This window comes from Selaginella moellendorffii, unplaced genomic scaffold, assembly GCF_000143415.4.
Source record: "Selaginella moellendorffii unplaced genomic scaffold, v1.0 SELMOscaffold_3, whole genome shotgun sequence".
NCBI lineage: Eukaryota > Viridiplantae > Streptophyta > Lycopodiopsida > Selaginellales > Selaginellaceae > Selaginella > Selaginella moellendorffii.
In genome coordinates, this window is record NW_003314264.1 from 1,280,180 (window position 1) to 1,301,722 (window position 21,543).

At 48.9% G+C, this 21,543-nt stretch overlaps 7 protein-coding genes and 2 non-coding genes across 9 annotated transcripts; 5 read left to right on the forward strand and 4 right to left on the reverse strand.

Annotated features, from left to right (window-relative positions):
• Positions 1-1,242: 1,242 nt before the first annotated feature.
• LOC9643423 lies at positions 1,243-3,234 on the forward strand. The gene is made up of 14 exons (XM_024665964.1): positions 1,243-1,374; positions 1,438-1,525; positions 1,593-1,698; positions 1,846-1,895; positions 1,953-2,019; positions 2,090-2,168; positions 2,213-2,268; positions 2,327-2,423; positions 2,479-2,563; positions 2,615-2,680; positions 2,725-2,784; positions 2,840-2,932; positions 2,975-3,037; positions 3,101-3,234. Exons 1-14 carry the CDS (start codon positions 1,289-1,291, stop codon positions 3,188-3,190), a joined length of 1,086 nt encoding a protein of 361 aa, XP_024521732.1. The 5' UTR covers positions 1,243-1,288; the 3' UTR covers positions 3,191-3,234.
• Positions 3,235-3,265: 31 nt separating this feature from the next.
• Positions 3,266-4,666, forward strand: LOC9643424 (tetraketide alpha-pyrone reductase 1; the record flags this gene model as incomplete). Its single annotated transcript, XM_002963168.2, has 7 exons — positions 3,266-3,281; positions 3,334-3,525; positions 3,593-3,762; positions 3,816-4,004; positions 4,052-4,214; positions 4,257-4,446; positions 4,497-4,666. Coding segments are annotated over 7 exons (1,065 nt in total), but the record flags the coding sequence as incomplete, so codon positions are not given.
• A 45-nt stretch (positions 4,667-4,711) lies between these two features.
• LOC112343072 (chromodomain-helicase-DNA-binding protein 2-like) lies at positions 4,712-6,024 on the forward strand. Its single transcript, XM_024665957.1, has one exon. The coding sequence runs from the start codon at positions 4,742-4,744 to the stop codon at positions 5,915-5,917; it is 1,176 nt and encodes a 391-aa protein (XP_024521725.1). The 5' UTR covers positions 4,712-4,741; the 3' UTR covers positions 5,918-6,024.
• A 3,627-nt stretch (positions 6,025-9,651) lies between these two features.
• TRNAL-CAA lies at positions 9,652-9,735 on the forward strand. The gene has a single exon. It is a non-coding gene; the product is annotated as a tRNA-Leu (tRNA).
• Positions 9,736-10,833: 1,098 nt separating this feature from the next.
• LOC9643426 (cilia- and flagella-associated protein 77) lies at positions 10,834-11,877 on the forward strand. The gene is made up of 6 exons (XM_024665552.1): positions 10,834-10,926; positions 10,991-11,075; positions 11,127-11,211; positions 11,292-11,367; positions 11,443-11,507; positions 11,572-11,877. Exons 1-6 carry the CDS (start codon positions 10,864-10,866, stop codon positions 11,831-11,833), a joined length of 636 nt encoding a protein of 211 aa, XP_024521320.1. The 5' UTR covers positions 10,834-10,863; the 3' UTR covers positions 11,834-11,877.
• Positions 11,831-14,907, reverse strand: LOC9643427 (laccase-4). Its single transcript, XM_024665541.1, has 6 exons — positions 13,847-14,907; positions 13,635-13,786; positions 13,325-13,569; positions 13,142-13,270; positions 12,136-13,071; positions 11,831-12,065 (listed from the first exon to the last, which is right to left on the reverse strand). The coding sequence occupies exons 1-6, from the start codon at positions 13,973-13,975 to the stop codon at positions 11,935-11,937; spliced, it is 1,722 nt and encodes a 573-aa protein (XP_024521309.1). The 5' UTR covers positions 13,976-14,907; the 3' UTR covers positions 11,831-11,934.
• Positions 14,284-20,872, reverse strand: LOC9655125 (DNA-directed RNA polymerase I subunit 1). The gene is made up of 21 exons (XM_024665532.1): positions 20,765-20,872; positions 20,539-20,708; positions 20,313-20,472; positions 20,041-20,253; positions 19,777-19,977; positions 19,553-19,729; positions 19,342-19,501; positions 19,097-19,284; positions 18,779-19,045; positions 18,646-18,734; positions 18,449-18,596; positions 18,182-18,400; positions 17,863-18,129; positions 17,647-17,794; positions 17,384-17,595; positions 17,129-17,331; positions 16,875-17,073; positions 16,519-16,826; positions 16,321-16,461; positions 15,578-16,268; positions 14,284-15,518 (listed from the first exon to the last, which is right to left on the reverse strand). The coding sequence occupies exons 1-21, from the start codon at positions 20,777-20,779 to the stop codon at positions 14,973-14,975; spliced, it is 4,722 nt and encodes a 1,573-aa protein (XP_024521300.1). The 5' UTR covers positions 20,780-20,872; the 3' UTR covers positions 14,284-14,972.
• Positions 20,833-21,521, reverse strand: LOC112342925. Its single transcript, XM_024665557.1, has 3 exons — positions 21,312-21,521; positions 21,191-21,264; positions 20,833-20,931 (listed from the first exon to the last, which is right to left on the reverse strand). Exons 1-3 carry the CDS (start codon positions 21,495-21,497, stop codon positions 20,853-20,855), a joined length of 339 nt encoding a protein of 112 aa, XP_024521325.1. The 5' UTR covers positions 21,498-21,521; the 3' UTR covers positions 20,833-20,852.
• LOC112344236 lies at positions 21,006-21,135 on the reverse strand. The gene has a single exon (XR_002991638.1). It is a non-coding gene; the product is annotated as a small nucleolar RNA snoR77 (small nucleolar RNA).
• Positions 21,522-21,543: the final 22 nt, after the last annotated feature.

Genomic DNA, 21,543 nt, shown 5'->3' on the forward strand with positions numbered 1-21,543 from the left:
GCATCAGCTTACGGATTGCCTTGTGTGTAGGTTGAAAGGGTCGACGAGCTTGGCCGCATCTTCAGGAATGAAGGAATCTCTACGCGCCATAATCCGGAGTTTACGTCCATGGAGGTAAGTAACCTTGTTACTCCCTCTCAGTTAAGGATTTACGATTCAGATATATCAAGCGTATGCTGACTACAACGACATGATGGCTTTGGCCGAGGACCTCATTGCCAAATGTGCGGAAGCCATCCTCGGAAACGCGAAGCTACTCTATCAAGTATGTCTACTTTGTGTACCTTACCTTATTTCCATTTCAATTGCCAGGGAAAAGAAATAGCGCTAGAAAAACCCGGTGGAGGCGGGCTAGCATGCAGTCACTGGTTCAGGAGGCCACTGGAATCGACTTTAGTGCTTTCGGCAGCAAAATCGGCGGCTTTGTCAGCATTATCACCCCGGAAAGACGAATCTCTCCAAACTGTTATTGCAAACTGCGCAACAGTCGGAAACGTTCTAAATGAGGTGCACATTTACTTTCTTCGTCTCCGTCGGTTTGTAAACGTAATGATGCGGTGGCTCAGGTGTTCGAAGCAGTCGTGGAGAAAACACTAATACAGCCAACGTTCGTCACTAATCACCCGGTCGAAGTCTCTCCCCTTGCCAAAGCCCATCGGAGGTGACTTTCTTTCAGTAACTTCTTCTATATTCTATTTCGTCGGTTAAAGGGAATGGTTCTTTGCAGCTTTCCAGGCCTGGTCGAGGGCTTCGAACTTTACATTTGTGGCCGGGAGCTGGCCAATGCATTCTCGGAGCTGACAGATCCGATAGAACAGGTTCGTGCTCTTGTTTCTCCTTGCCATCCCGTGACTCAAGCAGCCTTTTGTCATCAGAGAGCCAGGTTCGAAGCGCAAATCCGAGCTCACAACAAGCAGCTGGAAGAGGCAGCAGCCGCTGCGCGAGACCGCGGCGAATCGGCGGTTAAGCAACACAAGAACGACTCATACGAAGTCACTCTAGACGAAGACTTCCTCACGGCACTGGAGTATGGAATGCCTCCCACCGCCGGAATGGTAAGAGAGTTCTAAAACTTGGAGTGACTGGTAGAAATCTCTTCCTTTTATACCTCTCCAGGGAATTGGGATCGACCGCCTCGTCATGCTTCTCACGGACAGTCCAAGCATAGGAGACGTGATTGCGTTCCCGGTGTTAAAATCCCAGCAATAAGCTAAGAGCAAAGCTCTATTGTTTTAGGTGGCATTATCTCCGAGGAAGAGGGACAGGGAGAATTTAGGGTTGCCGCGCGATGGATTACATGGTGCGATGGAGCAGCGGAGCTCTTCCACCGGAAGAGGACTCGTCACTCAGAGACCCTCTCGCAAATGGCGATCAGTAAGCCCGAGTTCACTCATTCTTTCTCAGCTGAGCTAGGTGATCTCGATGTGGGTGTGCTAGTTTTGTCGAGGCGGCATTGGAGCCACCGGCGAGAACTCATCGGCAGCGCGCTGATAGAGTGGCTGCGATCCTCTACTGCGTCTTGCTGGTACCTGGAAAATTCCATTGTTTTTCATGGTTTCTTTGGATGGTTACTTGTAGCGATCTTATTCCAGGCGGGCTTTGCGGGTCTCGTGATCAGCTCTTCGTTTCTGGGATTAGACTATGCGTACCTTACTCCGATGCTTTGCAGCGCCAATGTTGTGATGTATCTCTTCACAGGTGTGTGTGTGTGTGTATTTGTGCGTTTTTCTTACGCGATATTGTCGTAATTTTTCGTGCTGTTCGTCATGATTCTTTCTCGTGCTGTTCATCTTGATTCTTTTGATTTTTTTCTATTGCAATATTTCTTTGATTCTTTCGTGTCAGGCTTGCTCCAGCGCCATTTGGCCGCTCAAGTGAAGAAGGAACGTCGGCAGGTACTTGTTCAAGGCAAACTTGTCGCCTGTCAAACTGTTGGTAAATTTTTATTGAAGGGGTTTCTCGATTTCAGTGAAAGACTGGAGGCTTTGATTCAGCTGCCTTGCATCGTTATAGCGATCGGTAAGTTTTCTTCTTCTTTTTTTCTTCTTTTTATTGTTTTTATTTTTTTCTTTTTCTTTTTCCTTGGCAGGAAACATGGTTCTTCTTTTGGTGCTGTCTTGGCAGCCGTTCCTGATGAACGCAAGGATTTCTTCGTTCTTGTTGATCAGGTGGGAGTTATAAGTTCTTAGCTGTGCTTGACACACGCTGCCAGGTTCATTCTACTGATGGAAATTCTTTGGGCTGCGGCATTGATGGGGTTATACATATGTGAGTACAGTTCCTCCGTGATGTGATACTTGCAGTTGACCTTCTTTCTTTTCTCCAGGGGCTGTTCGAACCCACCACATTTCAGACATTCAACCAGATGCAATGCACTTGCTCTATTCCGCTCTTCAGTCGCCTACCCCACTGGGTGATTTGAGGTTCTTTATCTGGTTTGCGAAGCGTGTTCACTTAGTTTTGTATGTGATGTTCCAGGTACATTGATGGTGGAAGCTTAACCGATCAGCAGGCAACGCTCCTGCGTTATCAGCAAGAAAACCTGTGCTTTTTGAGTGAAGAGGTTTGCACTTCATGTCAGCCGTTGACCGTATCGACATTTTGCCCCGTCCAGGTTCTGCGATTGCAAGAGATGTTGAGTAAATATGAATGCTCACAAGAAGATGGCACCACGCCCCAGGTATGATATCTATTTCTCACGTGAACAACTTCATATTGGCTCAGGTCGATGTGGCACATTTGCTTGGAGCACGTGAGCAAGAACTACGTGCAGTAACAGCTGAGGTACGTGAACGTTTTTCTAACTTATTGTTGGCGACTTTGACGGGTGAAACTGTAGAGAGATCAATTGCAAGGTGAGATACGCATGGCGAGAAGTTTTATTGCCGAGAAGGACTCCGATATCCAACGAGTGAAGACTTTGAACGATAAGGTAGATGCGATTGAACAAACGAAAACTGATCTTGTTGTGCAGTACGTCGAAGAGAACGAAAGGCTCCGGGCTATGCTGGACGAGTGGAGCGCAAGAACAGCAAAGGTAGCTAGTGATGCTCTTTCCGCTCTGTATTAAAATGGTCTTTTGTGTTTTGTTGCACACCAGCTTGAGCTTGCATTGGAGGCTGAACGCCTGTCTAATGCCGAGTTGCAAAAGCAGAAGCTAGTGCGGTCTGGTACTTCAGAATCGATGTAACTTGTTTTTGTAATTTGTAAATGTCGAAACTTGGATTGCCATGACGAGTGATGGAGTTTTATAGAGTAATAACGGCTCGAGCAACCGCGAGGTAAGGATCTGAAATTTAAGTGCTCTTGATTCTCGACTATGGCATAACGCAGGGGCGGGCTTAACGTTGTCTTCTCGGTCAGAGTCACGAATACGAACGAGTACAAACCAACCAGTTTTATTTTGTTGGGTTTCAGCTATGGCGACGGTGTGTGTCACTGGCGCATCGGGCTTCTTGGGATCCTGGCTGGTGAAAAGGCTGCTGGAAGAGGGGTATTATGTCCGAGGCACCGTGAGGGATCCAGGTGAGTTTGAGTTCTCATTTTAATCGTTTCTATGGACGAACTTTAAGGTTCTATCGCCTTCGTGCAGATGATCCGAACAAAACGTCGCATCTCTGGAAGCTCAGTGGTGCACAGGAGAGGCTCACGCTCTTCAAAGCAGACCTTCTCTCAGAGGGCGTCTTCGACTCCATTGTTGACGGCTGTGAAGGGGTTTTTCACGCTGCTAGTGCTGTCACCATGACTGCCAAAGATCCGCAAGTAAGCACCGCTTCTTCCTTACGTTCTCTGAGAATGCTGTTCTCCTTTTTCAGGCCGAGATTGTTGATCCGGCTGTGCTGGGAACTTTAAACGTTCTGCGAGCCTGCAAGAAGCCATCGACTGTCAAGCGTGTCGTGTATACGTCGTCGACGTCAGCAGTGCGCTTCGCCGCTTCCTTCCCCCAGGATGCGTTTCTGGACGAGTCTATTTGGAGCTCCTCGGAGCTGTGCCGCGAGAACAAGGTTGCTAGAAGTGTACTTACATATTAATTATCCATCTCTTTTTGTAGTTCTGGTACCCGCTATCAAAAACTCTCGCCGAGCAAGCCGCCTGGGAGTTTGCGAAGTCCAACAATCTCGACCTCGTTACAATCATCCCGAGCTTTATCGTGGGGTACACGCTGCCACCAGTACCGACGGCCAGCGCAGCCGACTCCCTTTCTCTTTTCCAAGGTACGAGCAAAAACGTTTCTTTCGTTCTCAAGCTCGATCCAGGTAACGACAAACGCTTCGAGAACTTCAAGTTCATGGGCTACGTGCACTTGGACGACGTTGCCACCGCTCACATCCGCGCTTTCGAAAACCCAGCTGCAAACGGACGCTACATCTGCTCGGCAGTGGATGCTACGAACGCGGAGCTCACCGAGTTTCTGGCCGAGAGGTACCCGGACTACAAGATACCAACGTAAGCCATGCAAAACTTCTCTTTTTCTTTCCCTTGACTCGTTCTTCCAGATTTCCGGCCTCGAAGAAACCGTACAAAGGCTTGTGCAACGACAAGCTTGTCAACTTTCTCGGCATGAAGCTCAAGGGACTGGAGGAAATGTTCGATGACGTGGTGGAAGGTTTCAAGCACGGTGGCCACCTCGACCCAAAATAAGAGAAAACGATTTCTCTCGCTCTAACCCTAAAGCTCGGGATTGCTTCTTCCACAGATGACAAGGTGGGAGTCTGGGCCTTCTCTTGGGTAACTAGCAGCGATGGCGACGATGCCAGAGCCTTTTTGCGTGGGTGATCTTGTGCTGCTGAGTACCGAGGAGATTGATGCCACAATCCAGCCTCCCAAGTTCGTTGGGCCGTATAAGATCCAGGAGTGCTTGTCCGAGGCAAGTTTTCGGATCCAGGTGCCGGGCTCCATGGGTGTGGAGGGTGTTTTCAGGTTGAGTAGCTTGATCCGGTTTAGCAGTGGGAGAGGTCCGAGCCGAGAGACGACACCCTCGAGCGGGGTAGTGAATTCGGCTTCTCTCGGTGGTGGAAAGCAGGCGGCTCCAATCCAGGGAACGAAGAACAAGAAGGAGAAGACGCTGCTTGTCATCGGGGACAATGTAGGAGCCTCTCATTCCATTCCGAGGGACGAACACGAACACTCGAAGCAGGTTTCCTCGGAGCTTGATCGGCAGGTTTCCGCGGGGACAGTTGAGAGAAGCCAGGATTCGCGGCCAAAAACCAGGAAACTCCGGAAGAAGTACCAGAGCCCAACGCTTGCGGCTCCAACTCCGGATGCTGCTGCGAGAGACGAAGAAGGAGAAGAAAGACCTCGAGGGATTCAAACAAGCGTAAGCCGCGAGGATGGCAGTGAGCAGCAAGTTTCGTCCGAGCTGAACGGATCGAGAGCGTCCCAGCGGCGGCTCAAGCGACTGCGAAAGGTCGAGCGAACAGCAGTGTGCCGTGACAACCCGATGCAGAGCCAAGACAAGATCAAACAAGAAGTTGGCCAAGCGGTAAACCAAGCTCTCAAAGCAGAGGAGGCGCAGTGCTCGACTGATCCGTCCCGGAAAGGAGCCGAAGAAGAAGGGAAGAGAGGCACTGGCCACAACAGCAGCGGGGCTCCAGCAGATCAAGCGGGAGCCGGAAGAAGCAGCAGAGACGATGCAGGAAAGCAAAAGATGCTCAAAGAGGAGGAGGAGACGCCCGAGGATGGGACGATGGTGGTCGTGGACGGGGAGCCCGAGTGGGAGGTGGAGTCGATCCTGGAGGATCGACTTGCGTGTGATGGGCGGAGGGGTCGTGAGTATCTGGTGAAGTGGAAGGGATACAGTGTGCAGGAATCGACATGGGAGCCTCGCGCAAATCTCACTCACGTCAGCCGGCTGCTCAAGGAGTTCATCAACAGGAAGAAGAAGAAGAGTGCCGGCAGCGCTGTGAGAGATTCTTAGATCCCCCTGTTGCTTTTCTGACTTGGAAACAAGCCAAACAAAAGCAGCAACTGCACATTTGTTTCTTTTTTCTTTTATTCTCATGCACATCGACATTAGTTCCGCCATTCGCAACTGTAATTGCTTGACATAATTGCTTGATAAGCTGTTAAGTGCTGATAAACTGTAAGCACACCAACCTTAAGATGTAACTACAGAAGAATGTGAAGAGCGTTGATGGCTGGTCATTGAGAAAGACAGTGTACGAGAAATCTAAAACCTGCGGACCGAAAGAGAGAATTGGTGATCGCGATCTAAACCTTAAACCCTAAACCTTGGAAGTTTCTTCTCCTTAGACTATAATATAAAAGGACTTGGAAACCTACTATGAAACCTTTACGAACGATGGTGGCTCTCTCTCAGGCATTCGTGCGCATCTCCTCTCCATCTCTTGGGCCCGATCTAGAGGCAGAGTTCTACATCAGCAACGCGTCGAATCATCCCGGCTATGGCATCGCCCTCCTCCAGCTTCTGGGCGAGGCAACAGCGATCACGCAGGACGATACGTACTGCCAAGCATTGGCTTCCAGTTTCAAGAACCATGTCAAGACTCGATGGAATCCTAGCGACGAGATCACGCTGGGGATCCAAGATAGTGAGAAGGAGCAGATCAAGAGCTTGGTGGTGAGGTTGATGCTGGCCTCACCGCCGAGAATCCAGAGCTTCCTACGTCAAGCTGTGGCAATTATCAGTAGCTATGATTTCCCAAACAACTGGAAAGGGTTGCTGCCGGAACTCGTCATGAGGTTGTCATCATCCACAAGCTATGCTTCCATCCACGTGATCTTGCGGGCTGTCAACTCTATCTTCCAGAAGTTTGGGCATGGGTCCAAGAGCCCGGAGCTGTATTCGGATCTCAAGTACTGCTTGGATGGATTCGCAGCGCCGCTGCTGGAAGTTTTCACGAAGATCGGGGCTGTGATAAAGGCTACTACACCTGTGGATGCAGCTACTCTCGAGACGCTGCTTGAGTGCCAGAAACAGTGCTGCCGGATCTTCTACTCGCTCAACTCGCAAGAGCTTCCAGAGTTTTTCGAGGACCACATCAAGGAATGGATGGGCGAGTTTGAGTACTATCTCTCGTATGAAAATCCAGCTCTCACATCATGCGAGACTGGCATCATGGATCAAGTCAAGACGGCCGTGTGTGAGAACATCAACCTCTACATGGAGAAGAACGAGGAGGAGTTTCGAGACTTCCTTCCGACGTTTGCAACAAGTGTCGGGAGCTTACTGATGTCCACGTCTTTGCAACCAGCACAAGACCAACTGGCTATGGCCGCCGTGAAGTTTTTGACAACGGTGAGCAAGAGCGTGCATCATGGGCTCTTCAGCGGGGCTGATACTCTGAGACAGATCTGCGAACGCATTGTCATCCCAAATGTTCGAAGTAAGTTTTTTTTAATCCTTCCATCTTTACGTAGGAATCTTTTCTTATGAATCACTCTCTTCTTGTGCAGTTCGCGAGGAAGACGAGGAGCTCTTTAGAGACAATCCTTGGGAATACATCCAAAGAGATATCGAGGGGAGCGACATGGACACAAGAAGACGTGTGTCTTCCGAGCTCATCAAAGGGCTCATGCTACACTACAGGGAGCCAGTTAAAAGTTTAATGGCCGAGTTGCTGCAACGCTTGTGTAGTGTAAGCTCGGGCTCGAAAGACAAGGACACGGCTATCTACTTGATCGTTGCCTTGGCACAGAGGCAGTCGAGCTTCACAGTTGGAGCTACCACCGATCTCGTCAACGTGGAGCAGTTCCTTGCGTCGCAGATCATCCCGGCACTCCAAGAAAACGAGCTCCTCCTCCAGGCCAGTGCGCTCAAGTTCGTCACAAGCTTTAGAAGTGCCGCCTCCAAAGCTGTGGCGCTGGGACTGATGCCGCAGATCATCAAGCTCTTGCTCAGTGACTCCGTGGTCGTTTGCTCGTATGCCGCATGGTGCGTGGACAGGTTGCTGCTGGTGAGAGACGGAGGAGCGCCACGCTTCTCCTCGGCGGACTTGGCTCCCTTCCAGGACCAGCTCCTGGCAAACTCGCTCAGTGGATTGCAGCGTCTGGGCTCGCAGGACAATCCTTACGTGATGAAGTGCATCATGAGAGTTCTATCCTTGGTGGAAGATCAAGCAGGCATGCGCCACCTGGATGGACTGATGGAGATCGTCATCCGAGCTCGAGACAACCCGGCCAATCCAGCGTTCAACCATTATGTCTTCGAGTCGGTGTCCGTGCTCGTGAGAAAGGCCTGCCACCACCGCGATCTAGACGTCGTTATGGCCTTTGAGGGGCGGCTCTTCCCGGTGTTCCAATCCATCCTCCAAAACAACGTCGTGGAGTTCCAGCCATACGTCTTCCAGGTACTTGCGCAGCTGGTTGAGTCAAGAGCCCAGCCCATCCCCGGAGTGTATCTCCAGCTCTTCCCGATGCTTCTCGCCCAGCTCTCGCAGCAGTCGTCGGGGAGCACCCCTGCCATGATCCGGCTCCTCGAGGCCTTCTTGCTCAAGGCACCGCGGGAGATAGCACAGGCAAACCAGCTCCAGGAAGTTTGCAACCTTGTCCATGCACTGGTGTCGCGGAGGAGCACTGAGGACTATGCCTTCTACATCGCCAATGCGGTGGTGGAGAGCCTCGGGCAGGAGCAGCTGATACAGGCAATTGATCGGAGCCTTTGGACGTCCTTCTTCTCCCGAGCCATGGGAGGCCAGCGCACTGTCAAGTTCCTCAAGCTCCTGACGCTCTTCATGGCGCTCTTCACCGTCAAGCACGGTCCCGGAGCGCTGGTTGACTCCATCAACAGGTTGCAGCCGGGGCTCTCCATCAACGTGCTCGAGCAGCTGTGGATCCCGGCTTTGAGCTACATCTCGGGGAGAATCGAGACTAAGCTCTGTGCTGTGGCGTCGGCGAGGCTTTTGTGCGAGTCGCAAGTGCTTGTGGGCGACCAGATCTTGTGGAGGAAGCTACTGGATGGCGTAGAGACGCTGCTGGAGAGGCCTGATGAGGAACAAGGACAGGTAGAGGAGGACGTTCCAGAGATGGATATAATGAGTGGCTACTGCGGTGGAGGCTATGCGCAGCTCCACAATTCCGGGAGGAAGGAAGAGGATCCTCTTAAAGAGATCAAAGACGCTAGAGAATACGTTCGTGCCTCGCTCCAAATGAAGTATCCGGGCCTTTGAATGTGTTAAGTTGACTAAGGGCTCAATCCAGAGGGTGATAATTTAGGATGAGAACGAAGAACTATCTTATTTTCAGTGTTGTGATTCAACTCTGTCAGAGTGGGGATTTGCAGATCCAGCTCCTCAGCAATGGCGGTGGTACGTAGCAGAGCTCTGGAGCAGCAAATGTGAGCCGGAAAAGATCTATAGAATTCCTTTTGCAAATGTTGATATTGATATTGATGTTGTTGTTGTTGCTGTTCTTCCTGTGCTTGCCTCACCTATGGACTTCATCTTCACAATCATCCATCTCTGGCGAATGCATTAGAGAGTTCTAGTACCTCTGGAACATCAACACCATTATCCAAAGAGAAAAGCTCCCTTGTACTCGAAGAAGAAGAAGAAGACAATGTAATTGGAAAGTGGCAAATGCAAGCTCTAGAAACACAAATAGGAGCTGGTTGGAGCTTGGAGGCCTTATATGGTCTACCATCGCAGACCACATGCAATCACAAATTTTAATTTAGCATAAAACTCATGAAAAGTCAGGATGGCCGAGCGGTCTAAGGCGGCAGACTCAAGTTCTGCTCCTCTAGTAAGGGCGTGGGTTCAAATCCCACTTCTGACACATTCATCTATTTAAACCTTATAGATCAATTTTTTCTATTCTCGGAAACTTAGCTTGAGACAAGAATTTATTTTGAGACTTTATTGGTTCTATTAATCTACAAATGATGGATCTTGTATTCTAAGGATCAAACTTTTTGTTCCCCTCTCCCTTGTCCTTGTGCTTTGAATCTTCATCATTCTTAGATTTCTTCCTGCAAATGTTGATATTAATGATGATGTGGTTGTTATTGTTGTTGTTGCTCCGCTTGTGAGAGCCATGGACTGAAGAACCTCCATCTTTATGATCATGATCACCATCCACCTCAGGAGGATGTAGAGAAGTGGACGCTGGCTCTACTGCTGATGAGTCAGAAACACCATTTTCCAAAGACAAAGGCTCCCTTCTACCCAAAGAAGAAGAAGACACTGCTATCTGGAGAGTAGCAAGAACAAACACCAGAAGCAACAACAAAGCAGCCTTCATTGTTGTAGTGGTGGTGATTGTTGGAGCTTAATCAATGCTTGCTGATTGTGAATGGTTGGAGCTTATATACTATGATTTAAGCTCCAGCATGCATATGCATTGCCAAGTGGTTGATCAAGATTAACTAATAGTTTCTAGACTCCAATTTCGTAGAGAAGTTTAACAACTTAAGTATGACAAGGGCCGAGCGGTCTAAGGGGGCAGACTCATGTCTCGAGTTCAAATCCTATATGGAATTTTGAATTTTCCCTTGCTCTAGCTAGCATATGACTAAGTTTAATTGATGACAAAGTTCTCAAAGAAGTTCACTTGCTAATCAAATTGTTCGCATTTGTGTCCTCACCTCCTCCACTAATACTTGGACTTGAAGCAACGTTTTAGACGTAGTCAACGGCCAACGATCAAAGATACTGCCACATCAGATTTGGCGCGCCAGACTAGAAACCACCGTTGCGGGCATTTCTGGCGCCAAAGACCGAAAGAGAGAATCGGTGCTCTTTCCACTGTGACGCGCCGATCATCGCGCTGCACGCCAACCGGCCGCGAGTTTCTTTCTTGGAGGAAATTCATCCACCTGATCATCGCTATTTGCTGCAAATCCGATTGTTACACGCCATGCCCACTCCTGCCAATTTCGTCTATGACGAGCACAATGTGCCGCGGATGGGCACCGTTCGCAAGTCCTTCCAGACAAATTCACTGCTGCTCAAGCCTCGACTTGGAGCGGTGAGTGTCCCTCTCTTTTCTTGCTTCATTTTTTATCAGCTCTCTCTCTCTCTCTCGTCCCCAGGTGAAGAAGCCCACTCAGGATCTTCCAGAGCCCAACTACATCTATGGCGTTTGCAACGATTTGGAGGCCGAGGGAGTGAGAGAAGGTAGATATTTTTTACGAACGAAAACAAAAAAAGTGAGCTTGCTTGATGCAGTGATGACGCACCGAGAACATATCCCAGATCCAGACGCTATCAACGGCCCCGATTTGATCCAGATGAACAGGCTCGCCACCATTGCGTGGGTTCTTCACTCTCTTTTCTATTCATTTCCATTGTTTCTCATGTTTCTGTGGTTGGATGTTGATGTGCCACTGTCAGCCACATCGTGAAAGCTCCAGGAATTCGACCCTTCCGGAAGAATCACTACTGTCCCTTGCCAGTGAGCCAACGAGTGGTATGTTCTAACCAGAAAAAAATAAAAGGAGAAAACGATAGAGAGTTCGTCTAAGATTCCCTTGATTTGTTCCAGGGAACCCCACCTCCACTCCCCTCGGAGAAAAATCCTTATCACGTCTATGGTTGCAGAGGAGAAAAGTATGCTTCTTTCGATCGATCTTCTGAAAACAACGATTTTTTTTCTCGTTCTCTCTTTTAACAGGAACGAGGACATGGGTAAGGTGATGAAGAACGGCTATGCCGACGAGTGGATCAAACTCCAAATGTTCCACCAGCACAAATACAACCTACCCAGGATCTGCTTCATTCCTCCAAAGACCAACAAGGCCACAGTTATGTCCGCTCACGCGTGCTTCCATCGAATGCACCCCAATCCTCCGTCTCCCAGATTCGTCCTCTCCAAGTTTAAGAACGTCCCTCACAAGATTGACAACGTCCAGCCCATCCCACTCAAGAGAGACTAACGAGAAAAATTCCTTTTCTTTCTCAAGATCATCTTTTCCTTGCATTATCATCTCGAGCTGGCTGGCCCAAGATCAAAAGAATCATATCTGTAAAAACCTTACTAGCATCGCGGGAGATCTGGCGGTGGAGGCGGCAAAGTTTCGTTAGCCCGAGCACCGTTAAGCACAATAAAAGCCATCGTCAACCCCCACATTGTGTGCACCTCTAAATGGCAGTGGATGTACCAAACACCTGAAAAACAGTTGTCACATAAAAACCACCAAAAAAAAAAAAACAAAGCTCTGAAAGAAGAGAAGCTCACCAGGATTGTCAGCCTTGAATCTAATAGCAGCCCACCCTCCAACTGGAACTCCGACGGTGTTCCGTCGCGGAGGATCAAACAGGTTGAAAGTACTCGTCTGGCTCGAGTTGAAGTTGCCAGTCCCCTGCCCGACAATGTAGAAACTGTATCCATGGACGTGAATGGGATGGTTCTCGACGCCGAGGATGCTCGTATCCTGGAAAACCATCTGGACGTTTGCGTTGTATGGGATGACGAGAAGCCGGGTCCCTCGTTGCGGGGTGGTGTTGTTCGGAGGAGTCCCCGTGTAGTTGAAAACTATCGGCGGTGTGTCCGGGAAGTCGCGAGTGAAGACGCCGGAGATGTTGTTGTAGTAGGCCTGGAGGAGAGCGATGTCGGGAAGGACGAAGGAGATGTTGTTCATGGAGGCCGTGAGCTTGGTCCCAGCGATCCCCTGGCACACCCGGTTTTCACCGCACGGCTTTGTCCCGAGGCCGATCGTGAAGAGCAAGCTTCTGTCCACTGTCTGTGGGACTGGCTCCGGATGAGTCGTGTCCGCCAGGCTCCTCAGGCTGGCCGAGAAGTTTGCGACGAGGCCAGTGTCGTTGGTCGCTGGGAACGTCGGCATTACTGGCGGGGTCGAGTTCGACGAGCCTTGGTACTCGACGATTGCTAGAGTTGGCGTCGTCGGGAATGGCACTCCCGCGGCGGAGCTGTATGGACTGGCTCCCATGTAGTATTTGGCCGTGGGTTGGTTTGTGATGAAGAGCGCGGTGGTGCTCTGGCCCGGGGTGAGAAAGATGGTGCTGGTTGTGTATGGCTTGGTGAAGTCGCCGTCGATCTCCACAACCGTGAGGTTGTGGTTGGCTACGGTGAAGAAGAGCTCCTGGTTGAGAGCAACGTTGACGATGCGCAGGAGGTAGTGCTCGTTGGGAAAGACCTTGAGAACGTACACGTCTGTGTTTGGGGCTTGAGAAGTTTAGAAGTATGCTCCAGAAGAAGAAAAGAACAAAAAGAAAAAGCTTGCCTTGGGATGAGCAATTGTAAAGTGGCCCAGGATGACCATTGATGGTGTAAGCATCTGACAGCTGCGGGGCTCCTCCCGTCAGTAAGGACTGCGACTCGACATCTTCGACGTTTGCGTTCCACCATTCCCCTGGAACAAGAACAAGAAGGCAAGAATGAAAACTTCAGAATCAAAGGAATTTACCAATCAGAATAATGTGCTCTTCTCTCGGGTAGTGGAACGGATAAGGCACTCCAGTCTTGGGAAACACCACAATCGCTCCATGCACGGTCCCTCGAAGCCAAGTATCGTGAGCGTGCCACCAAAGAGTTCCACTCTGCCTTTGGATCTTAAACTTATACTGGTATGTGTCCCCTGTTTGCAGTGGACACTGAGTGATATACACTGGTCCATCAGCCCAGCCGGATCGAATTTGCCGTATCCCATGCCTGGCCACAAAATTCGATCTTGAGTAACTAGAGATTGCTAGAGAAGCGAGAAGAAATCCAAGAACCAGTGGATAGTGATGTTGTATTGGCAATTGTTGGTCACATTCACCACCACCGTATCTTCTTCATCGGCATAGACAACTGGTCCAGGGAAGAGATTGTTCACGGCAATGAGCGACTTAGTTTTACACAGCTTCGAGACGGTAAGAGGTTGTACCTGCATGGCAACATCTTTTCTCCTTTAGAAGCACGATGGGAATCGAGTGTGACGACTTACCAGAAAATTGTATTGCCTTGTCACAGCTGCGAGTACCGAAGATGCATTGAGGACGAAGATCCACAGCACGGCCGAGCGGCAGCAGCATTGCCTTGCGTGTCTCGAAGCCGAGAAACCATCCATCTGCATTGCCTCTTCCCGGGAGAGAGATATCAAGTCCAGTGCTGCTCGCCTCTGCTCATCAAACTTCTCTCCCTGGTGTTGGTCATGCCCGGCTAGCCGAGCTTCCTCTCGGCTAGGAAGCCCGAATTTTCTATATCTTTAGCGACCAGGAATCTCATGCGGACAGCTATTTGTCCCGGAGCAGCGAGTAAAAATACTCCCGACACCCGACCTGTGTCCACCAACTTGGAGTGATTGACGAGACCGGCACTGTAGCTCGCAACCACCAATACGACGAAAAGAAACGAGCTCAAGCTCCTCCTCTCGAGTCCCAATTATGAGAACGAACTCCCGTCGTTCTTTGTTTTCCTTCTCATAAAACCGGGACGTAACTATCTCGTTTTCTGTCCGTCTGGCACGATGTCACCGTAAGTTTTGGGATGACTCGAAGCTCAGAAGTGAGATTAAAGATTCCTTGCTTCCGATTTAGTTACGAGTCGATGGCGCCTCCCCTCTCAACGAACGATTTTGTGGACTTCTATCGGCGATTCGAGAAGGACAAGCCACCGGCACAACTCTCCTTTTTATACGCTTCCTCGTTTACCAGCACCAGGTGCTCTGTTCCGCTATAGGCCGCTGGTTTTCCGAGCAAAGTTTGAGTATTCCATCCCCTATTCTCCTCCTTTCCGTTTGTTCTTTTGCTTTTCTTTTCCCTCCTGGCCGCCGACGGGGACACTTCGCCAACTGTAGGTTGTCCGTCTATAATGGTTGTTGATCTTTCGTATCGGTGTGGTGGCGACTCTAAAGTTAAAAGGAACAATGGCTGCAGCGATCTAGCACTGGCAATCACCGACCTGTCACAGCTCCCCCTTATAAATATCCAGCGGCTTCAAATACCAGGTAGCCATCTCGTGTTGTTCGTCCGCCTTGCGCGCGTCTTTATTGAAACACCTTGGCAGCACCACGTAGACCCGAGTCCACTTCTCGTGCTCCATCAAATACGTCCAAACCCGGACACTGTAAGTCAATACTGCGGCATGTCCGTCTTCTGGAGCAAATCAAAGCATCCTGTTCCCAGGCCCACTGTTCTCCCAACAATAATCCGTGAAGACGGGGTATCCAGCTCGTCGACTTGCCGCCGCAGAGACGCATCTATGAGGAACTGCGACGCGGTCTCGAAACTCATCTTGAGGAAAGGTGACGGGTTGGAGACGATGCCGACCCGGTTGAGTGGCCTGTAACCCCCCTGGAACGTCATGAAATCGGCAATGAGGCTGAGATGGCGGGCGTTGACAGAGATGCCGTACGAGCCGAAGACGCCCTGTACCTCCCTCACGATGGTGGCTCTGGCTGCCTCTACGCCGTAAGTGTTGAGCATGGCGGCAATGTCGTTGGATGTGAGCTTGTTTAAGTCGAGAACATCGTCCGGCAGAGACCAGAGTTCCCAGAAGTTGACACCGTCCGTCTGGAGCGCGGGGTTTTCCGGTTTGCCGTTAAGCTCAATCGCGTTACACTTCTCGATGTTTTTCATACGCCGTACCGTCACGGTTTTGAGTACTTTCTCGACAATCTGCACGAGACAGCCAGCGTGAAACAGCCATAAAGAAGAACCAGTAAAAAAAAACTTACATTCGGAAGAAAGAGCTGCGGACTGTTCTGGTTCGCTTGGAATTTCATCTCGTAGCTTCTCCCACGAGCCCGAACGCTACTGCTCTTCTTCCCCTCTTTCTCTTTCCCGTGCCCCTCTTCCTCGTCATCCACAACTTCACCACCCTTCTCTTCGTCGTTATCACCGTCGACAATATCGTTTTCAGCATCTAAATCCATCTCTTGCTCGTCCTCTTGCTCGCTATCTGTCTCATAAGCAGCCTCGTCAGTGGTTCTCCCTTTCCGTTTCTCGGCATCGGCCCCTTCTTCTTGATCATCATCATCGTCATCTTCTTCAGCTACTTCCCCAGCCTCGATCACCTTCTTCTTCCCACCTTCGTTTTCACCCTCCCCGGCGGGAGAAGGCTCGTCCTCCGAAATTCCAAGTATCTGTATGGAGTCTTTTGCCGAAGTGAGTGCCTTTATCTCCCTCTCGATTTCTTTCCTCACTCCTTTAGCAAAGACGGACTTGATGGCCATGTCTATCTCCTCATTTTTGAGATCAAGGTGCGGCGGGAAACGCTCTTCAGGATATACACGTAGTCTCACTTTGTAAAGCCGTGACGGTACACCGTGATGAACATAGAAGGGAACAGCACTCACTTCGACCGCTTCCAAGATGTCCGCTAACATCACCTTGGTCATCACGCCGGCAAGCTTCTGGCCTTCGTCTCTGAACACGAAATCTCAATAGTAAGAAAGAGAGTAATTTCTTTTCTACCAACCTTGTTTTCCCAGGCTTCAACGGGCACGTCATTATAGGAGTTTTGATAGCCTTGGAGGCAACGGTAAGGATTTCGTGCAGCCTAGGAATACCCAGCGTCACGTTCATCTCACCACGTCCTGCAAAGTGGAAAGTATTGAGCCTGCACAATGGTATACAGCCAGGGTCATTACTAATGATGGAACTCAGAAAGACTTACGTCATTTGTGTAGATGGTTCCCCGATAGATTGGCCAGCAAGAACACCGACTGGCTCACCAGGTGCTGCGAGGCTAGCAAAGTACGTGTGCGTCATCACGCTTCTGAGCTCCTTGATGTGTCTCCTGCGATACAATTTGTACGCCTTTTTCTTCCCTTCCGAGAGCCCACCAATAAACTTCTCAAACTTCTGTTCCATGGCCTCAGGTATGTCTGTGATGTAAGCGTCCTTGGAAACAATTGCCTTCATATTCTTCACGTCCTTGGCATGTTCTCCTAAGCCAAGCTTTTGAGTAATCAGGTCGCGGTTCTGAAAGAAAAGGCAGTGAGGGAAACGAAAAAGCTCATATGTCTTAACTGTAGCCATAAGGTCGAAGTTCGTCAAACAGCTGCTCTTAGTCACGTCCACGGCATCTTCTCCATACAAAAATTGTATCACCGATCCATCTGCATCACGTACTGTAAAGTCGTAATTGATTTTCAAGCACTCCAGATTTTTTATTATGCATCTCTGCAAGTATCCACTCTTTGCTGTTTTGACGGCAGTATCCACAAGTCTGCAAGCATAGACGAATAGTGAGTTATTGAAAGTCCACTTAAGTATCAGCATACCCGTCACGGCCAGCCATGCAATGATAATAGTACTCCTGAGGCCTTAAACCTGTCAGGAAACGATCTTTGATAAACCCACCGGACCTGGCAACAGGTTCGTATGGTTGAAAACAGGGAAGCGTCTTGCCAGACACCATCCTTGGCACGCGTTTGCCTTCTAATTCCTGCTGGCCAAGCATTGACGATATTTGCGTGAAGTTGACCTGTAACACTACAATTAGCTCACTGATACCATCAATATACACGTTTACGTACCATTCCTCCCTTTGCACCAGTTACCGTCATCAGAGATAAGCAATTTTCAGGAAAAGGCTTCACCAAACCTTTCGGAAAGAGTGCATTGTTTACTTCAGAAGTCACCTTATTCATAGCACTTGACATGAGCATATCGAGACGAGCTCGGCCGGCATCACCTCTCAGCTGAAGAATTTTCCCAGTCATGTCTTTAATTGCTTCAATTCCCACGCCTATTGATGTGCATGTTAGAACCAAAGCAATGTAGACTTTTTTCCTCTTACTCGACAGTTTCTTGTCCTCAACACCCACAAAACGCCCATGCACAATGTCACCCAGCTCATTCTCCGCTGGCTCGAGTTTAGCAGCTCTCTCCTCTTCCGCTCCTGGGAGCAAAAGCATGTCGGCGATTCCACAAGTAAACCCATGCATCTGCAGAACAGTACGAAAAAGAAAAGAAAATTAGAAAACTTGAGAGTTAACAGAATAACTCCACTCACAAATAAATAGGAGGTGAACAGCCTGCTAAAAACCGATAGAAGATGACCAGCATCGTCAGCACCATACAGCTCTTGAACAGTGTGCACCAAGCCAAATTTTCCAAACTGAGCTTTGTCAATGATACCGCAAAGAAGATCGTTTCCTCGAACCAGAACCTTCAGTTCCTCGCTTGTCTTCCCAATATAATCTCCCGAGACACGTATACCTCTTTCCATTGAAAACGGAGGCCTCCCTCTGGTGACATAGTTGAGGATTGTCGTTAAAACCTACGAAGTGTCAACAATTCTTAGTAATAATCAAGAAATCAAATAAACATACTTGCTTTCCGGACCACAGGCAACGAGGTTTCCAAATAGCTGGAGGGACAGTTTCAATTGCCGGATGATTGTCGAGCGTTTTCACATTGCGACCCTTCGAAAAAGAGCCAGATTCTAACGTCGGCATAGGTACGCAAGCAGAATAAACGAGTTGATGATATTCCTCCTTCGTTAAAAATGTATCCTTTTTCGTGAGAAGAGTCGCACTAATAATATGATCCTGTTTATACAGTTGATGAGAAAACAGCAAATCGTTACAATTTCTTACTTGAATGAGCCCTCGTATGGGTTCCCCGCTTGTCGGTACGACATACTGTTGGTTGGCATTGACAATCAGGTAAGCCTCGGCTCGTCCTAGTTCATCTTGTGGAAAATGAACATTCATCTCATCTCCGTCAAAGTCTGCATTGTACGTACTAGAAAAACAACATTCAGTGCACTAGCAGCTCAGTTTAGGATTTAAACCTGCAATTTGCGTAGTGCAAACGCAAAGCTCGTTGCCCTTTAATCACACGAGCTTTGTGTCCCATCACTCCAGGTTTGTGAAGAGTTGGCTACAAAAACAAATGAGCAAGCAAAAACATTAACCGAAATTTACCTGACGATTCGCGAGTAATATATCTCCGTCTTGCAAGTGTCGGTAAACTGTCTTTCCTATAAGCTTTTCTTTCTTTATAGTGTCAGTCGCTGTAGCGCCTGGCGTGGAAAGCAGTGTCTTTGCCGTAGCAACCCGCTGCCAATCTTTAAGGTACTCAAGGCTCACCCGAACACCCAGCTCGTCTTCAACATGAGTAGCCCCAGGATGTACGTTCGGACCATTTTCAACATTTCTCCTTAACCGCTCGAAGTTATACGCTGTTACTTTCTGAAAGCAGAAAACCAGCACGTAAGTACTGTCAGCAATACGTCTTCATACCTCTGGATATGTCAGTTTTACAGCAAAATTTGGTGGAATACCAATTTCATTGACCGCAATAAAAGGATCAGGTGAAATAACGGAACGGCAGGTATGGTTTACCCTCTTCCCCATCATGTTCCACCTAAAGAGACCTTGTTTCTTTTCCAATAGTTGTCTGATTCCAACGTTTCTATCTTTCCCAGCAACTGCAACACAGAGGAATCTGAAACTTTGCAAATAACTCATCATGCTGACGAAAATACCAGTAGTGCTATCAATAAGTTCGTTCACGGCATTTTGCAACTCAAGCCATAACCGCAGACCATCCTCTGATTTTGCACCGCTCTCTGTAATAAGATCTGACAGCTGAATATTTTTTTCGACAACAACCTCATAAAGCTTGTTTTGAGGATGCTCCAGAAGCTGCCAGTGAACTTATTAACAATTGAAAAACATGTATAGAAGCAGTTTTACCTGATTATTGACATAGTTTGGAGGCCGAAATCGATTCGGTGTGACTGCAAGTGCTTCCAAGAAGAACAGAGATAAACCATCTTTCCGAGCAGGTGACTTTCCAGTCCCAACTCCACCCCAAATCAAAGAGCAGAGCTTCTCCTCGTTCCTCCACAGCGCACTCAAGTGTTTTCTTACCTGAAACTTGTATCAGTCTCTAAAAAGGAAGAACATGGGAACGTCACCTCTGAAGGTAGTAAAATTTTAGGCGCGCTGAAGTACCCGACTGCTTGAATACTCGAGTTCTTGCCAAATTTATCCGCTTTGGGCTTTTTGCCCTTCGACTCGGGAACGCTGGCGTCCATTGCCGCCGCTGCAGCATTTTGATCTCTAAAAATATGCCCGCTGACCATGTTCGCACTCATATGCCTAGAACTCAGTGGTTGCTGGAGAAAAAATTTTTTAGAAAATGATTGAGTAAATAACCACTAGAAACACTCCAAGGTTACCTGGAACAGCTTCCCGTGACCTTCGCTCCTGATCGCTGGAACCTGCCCACCACAAGAACTACATTTGGTCCGCGGAAGTTTAAAGAAATCTTCGATGATCTTCTTCACTTGGATAAAGTGCCCCGACGTTATAAGCATTTTACGCCCGCCTGACGGATTCTCGACAACACTCTCTTTCATGATTTGCGTGAGAGCAATGCAAGCGTCTTCAACCTGTGGAATTTTTTTTGGAAAAAGTCAGTCAGAAAACTCAATGGTTTTCCTCCACTTACTTTCTTGCGCTCGTGCTTGAAGTGGTGGCAGAAAACACAAACGCTCTTGAAAATTCTCACGAGAGATCTGTAGAGAAGAGGATTGAAAACTGGCATCACGAGCTCAATATGCCCGAAATGTCCAGGACAAAACAGCTGCATATCTCCACAAGTCGGACACCTGAGCAAAAAAAAAAAAAAAAAACAAGTCTTTTAAGCACGAAAATGCTGAAAGATTGAGCCTTACACATCCGATTGTTCTGTAGGACCAAGAGCTGGATCATACAGCCCATTCGGCACCGGCTTCCCCAATCCATCCAGCAACCGCGGGCTGGTAATCCGCTTTACACTCATCGCTCGCACCTCATCGGCCTGATAATACGAGAATCCGATCGCCTCCATCGAATGCGCCGCCTCCTGCATCGATCGAAGAGGAAGAATCACATCCACGATCAATTTCTCTCATCGCCTACCTCTCGGCGCCCCATTTTCGCTCTGCGCTAAAACCCTAATGGCGTGGCACTAAAACCCTAGAATGCTCTGTACAAAAGTGGCTTTGATTTATACTTTGAAATCCTTCTTTGCTCGAAACCATGGACTACAGCAAAAGTACATTGGAAGTCTGTATCTTCCACAAATCCTGGCACAAGAAACGATCAACACACCACAGCAATTGTAAGAAACCATGGATAGATTTTTTCTCTCGTTAGAATCAATGTTTTCGAGTGTTACTTGACTTGCCTCATCGAGCCAAAAGCTCTCCGCGAGTCAGAAAAGCAAGAAATTTTCATCTCTGGGCAGATGAACGCCGTGCTCGCAGATTAATCGCTGCGGCAGGCTGCCTGAATTACTACCCAATCGCTCTCTCTCCCTCCTCAATGGAAAATCTTAGCACTTACGAGCACTGGGCGATCACTGGAATGGGCTTCAAGTTCTTGGGATTGTTCCTTAGCTTCTTCTTATACTTGGAAATCTAGGAAAGAAAAGAGAGATAGAGCGCCAAGAATGCAGCACTTTTACCTTTGATTTGGGGACTGCCATGAGCTCCATCGATCCAGAAATCGATTCTGCTGCAGGTGCTCCATGCCCGACCTCGCTCCCGATCACTGGCGCCTCGGCAGGAGCGCACGGCGGCCGGATCGATGGCGCCGGATGGAAATGCCTACGAAGAACACGGGCTCTCAGCTGCCAAGCCACGGCCGCCATTCATACCCTAGTTCCCAAAGCACTCTAAACCCTAAACTCGGAAGCA

What these genes read in the sequence shown, in the direction of transcription:
- LOC9643423 (XM_024665964.1), top strand. Translation starts at nt 1,289, where the DNA reads ATGGATTACATGGTGCGATGGAGCAGCGGAGCTCTTCCACCGGAAGAG. An exon ending in CCTCTCGCAAATGGCGATCA is followed by an intron (nt 1,375 to 1,437) that starts GTAAGCCCGAGT and finishes TGGGTGTGCTAG; the next exon opens with TTTTGTCGAGGCGGCATTGG. An exon ending in AAGATGGCACCACGCCCCAG is followed by an intron (nt 2,681 to 2,724) that starts GTATGATATCTA and finishes ATATTGGCTCAG; the next exon opens with GTCGATGTGGCACATTTGCT.
- LOC112343072 (XM_024665957.1), top strand. Translation starts at nt 4,742, where the DNA reads ATGGCGACGATGCCAGAGCCTTTTTGCGTGGGTGATCTTGTGCTGCTG.
- LOC9643426 (XM_024665552.1), top strand. Translation starts at nt 10,864, where the DNA reads ATGGGCACCGTTCGCAAGTCCTTCCAGACAAATTCACTGCTGCTCAAG. An exon ending in AACAGGCTCGCCACCATTGC is followed by an intron (nt 11,212 to 11,291) that starts GTGGGTTCTTCA and finishes TGCCACTGTCAG; the next exon opens with CCACATCGTGAAAGCTCCAG. An exon ending in TGCCAGTGAGCCAACGAGTG is followed by an intron (nt 11,368 to 11,442) that starts GTATGTTCTAAC and finishes GATTTGTTCCAG; the next exon opens with GGAACCCCACCTCCACTCCC.
- LOC9643427 (XM_024665541.1), bottom strand. Translation starts at nt 13,975, where the DNA reads ATGCAGATGGATGGTTTCTCGGCTTCGAGACACGCAAGGCAATGCTGC. An exon ending in AGAGCACATTATTCTGATTG is followed by an intron (nt 13,271 to 13,324) that starts GTAAATTCCTTT and finishes TTCTTGTTCCAG; the next exon opens with GGGAATGGTGGAACGCAAAC. An exon ending in TTACAATTGCTCATCCCAAG is followed by an intron (nt 13,072 to 13,141) that starts GCAAGCTTTTTC and finishes CCCCAAACACAG; the next exon opens with ACGTGTACGTTCTCAAGGTC.
- LOC9655125 (XM_024665532.1), bottom strand. An exon ending in GTCACGGGAAGCTGTTCCAG is followed by an intron (nt 19,978 to 20,040) that starts GTAACCTTGGAG and finishes TTTTTTCTCCAG; the next exon opens with CAACCACTGAGTTCTAGGCA. An exon ending in CTGGTGCAAAGGGAGGAATG is followed by an intron (nt 17,332 to 17,383) that starts GTACGTAAACGT and finishes GTAGTGTTACAG; the next exon opens with GTCAACTTCACGCAAATATC.
- LOC112342925 (XM_024665557.1), bottom strand. Translation starts at nt 21,497, where the DNA reads ATGGCGGCCGTGGCTTGGCAGCTGAGAGCCCGTGTTCTTCGTAGGCAT. An exon ending in TGGCAGTCCCCAAATCAAAG is followed by an intron (nt 21,265 to 21,311) that starts GTAAAAGTGCTG and finishes TTTCTTTCCTAG; the next exon opens with ATTTCCAAGTATAAGAAGAA. An exon ending in CCAGTGATCGCCCAGTGCTC is followed by an intron (nt 20,932 to 21,190) that starts GTAAGTGCTAAG and finishes TTCTTGTGCCAG; the next exon opens with GATTTGTGGAAGATACAGAC.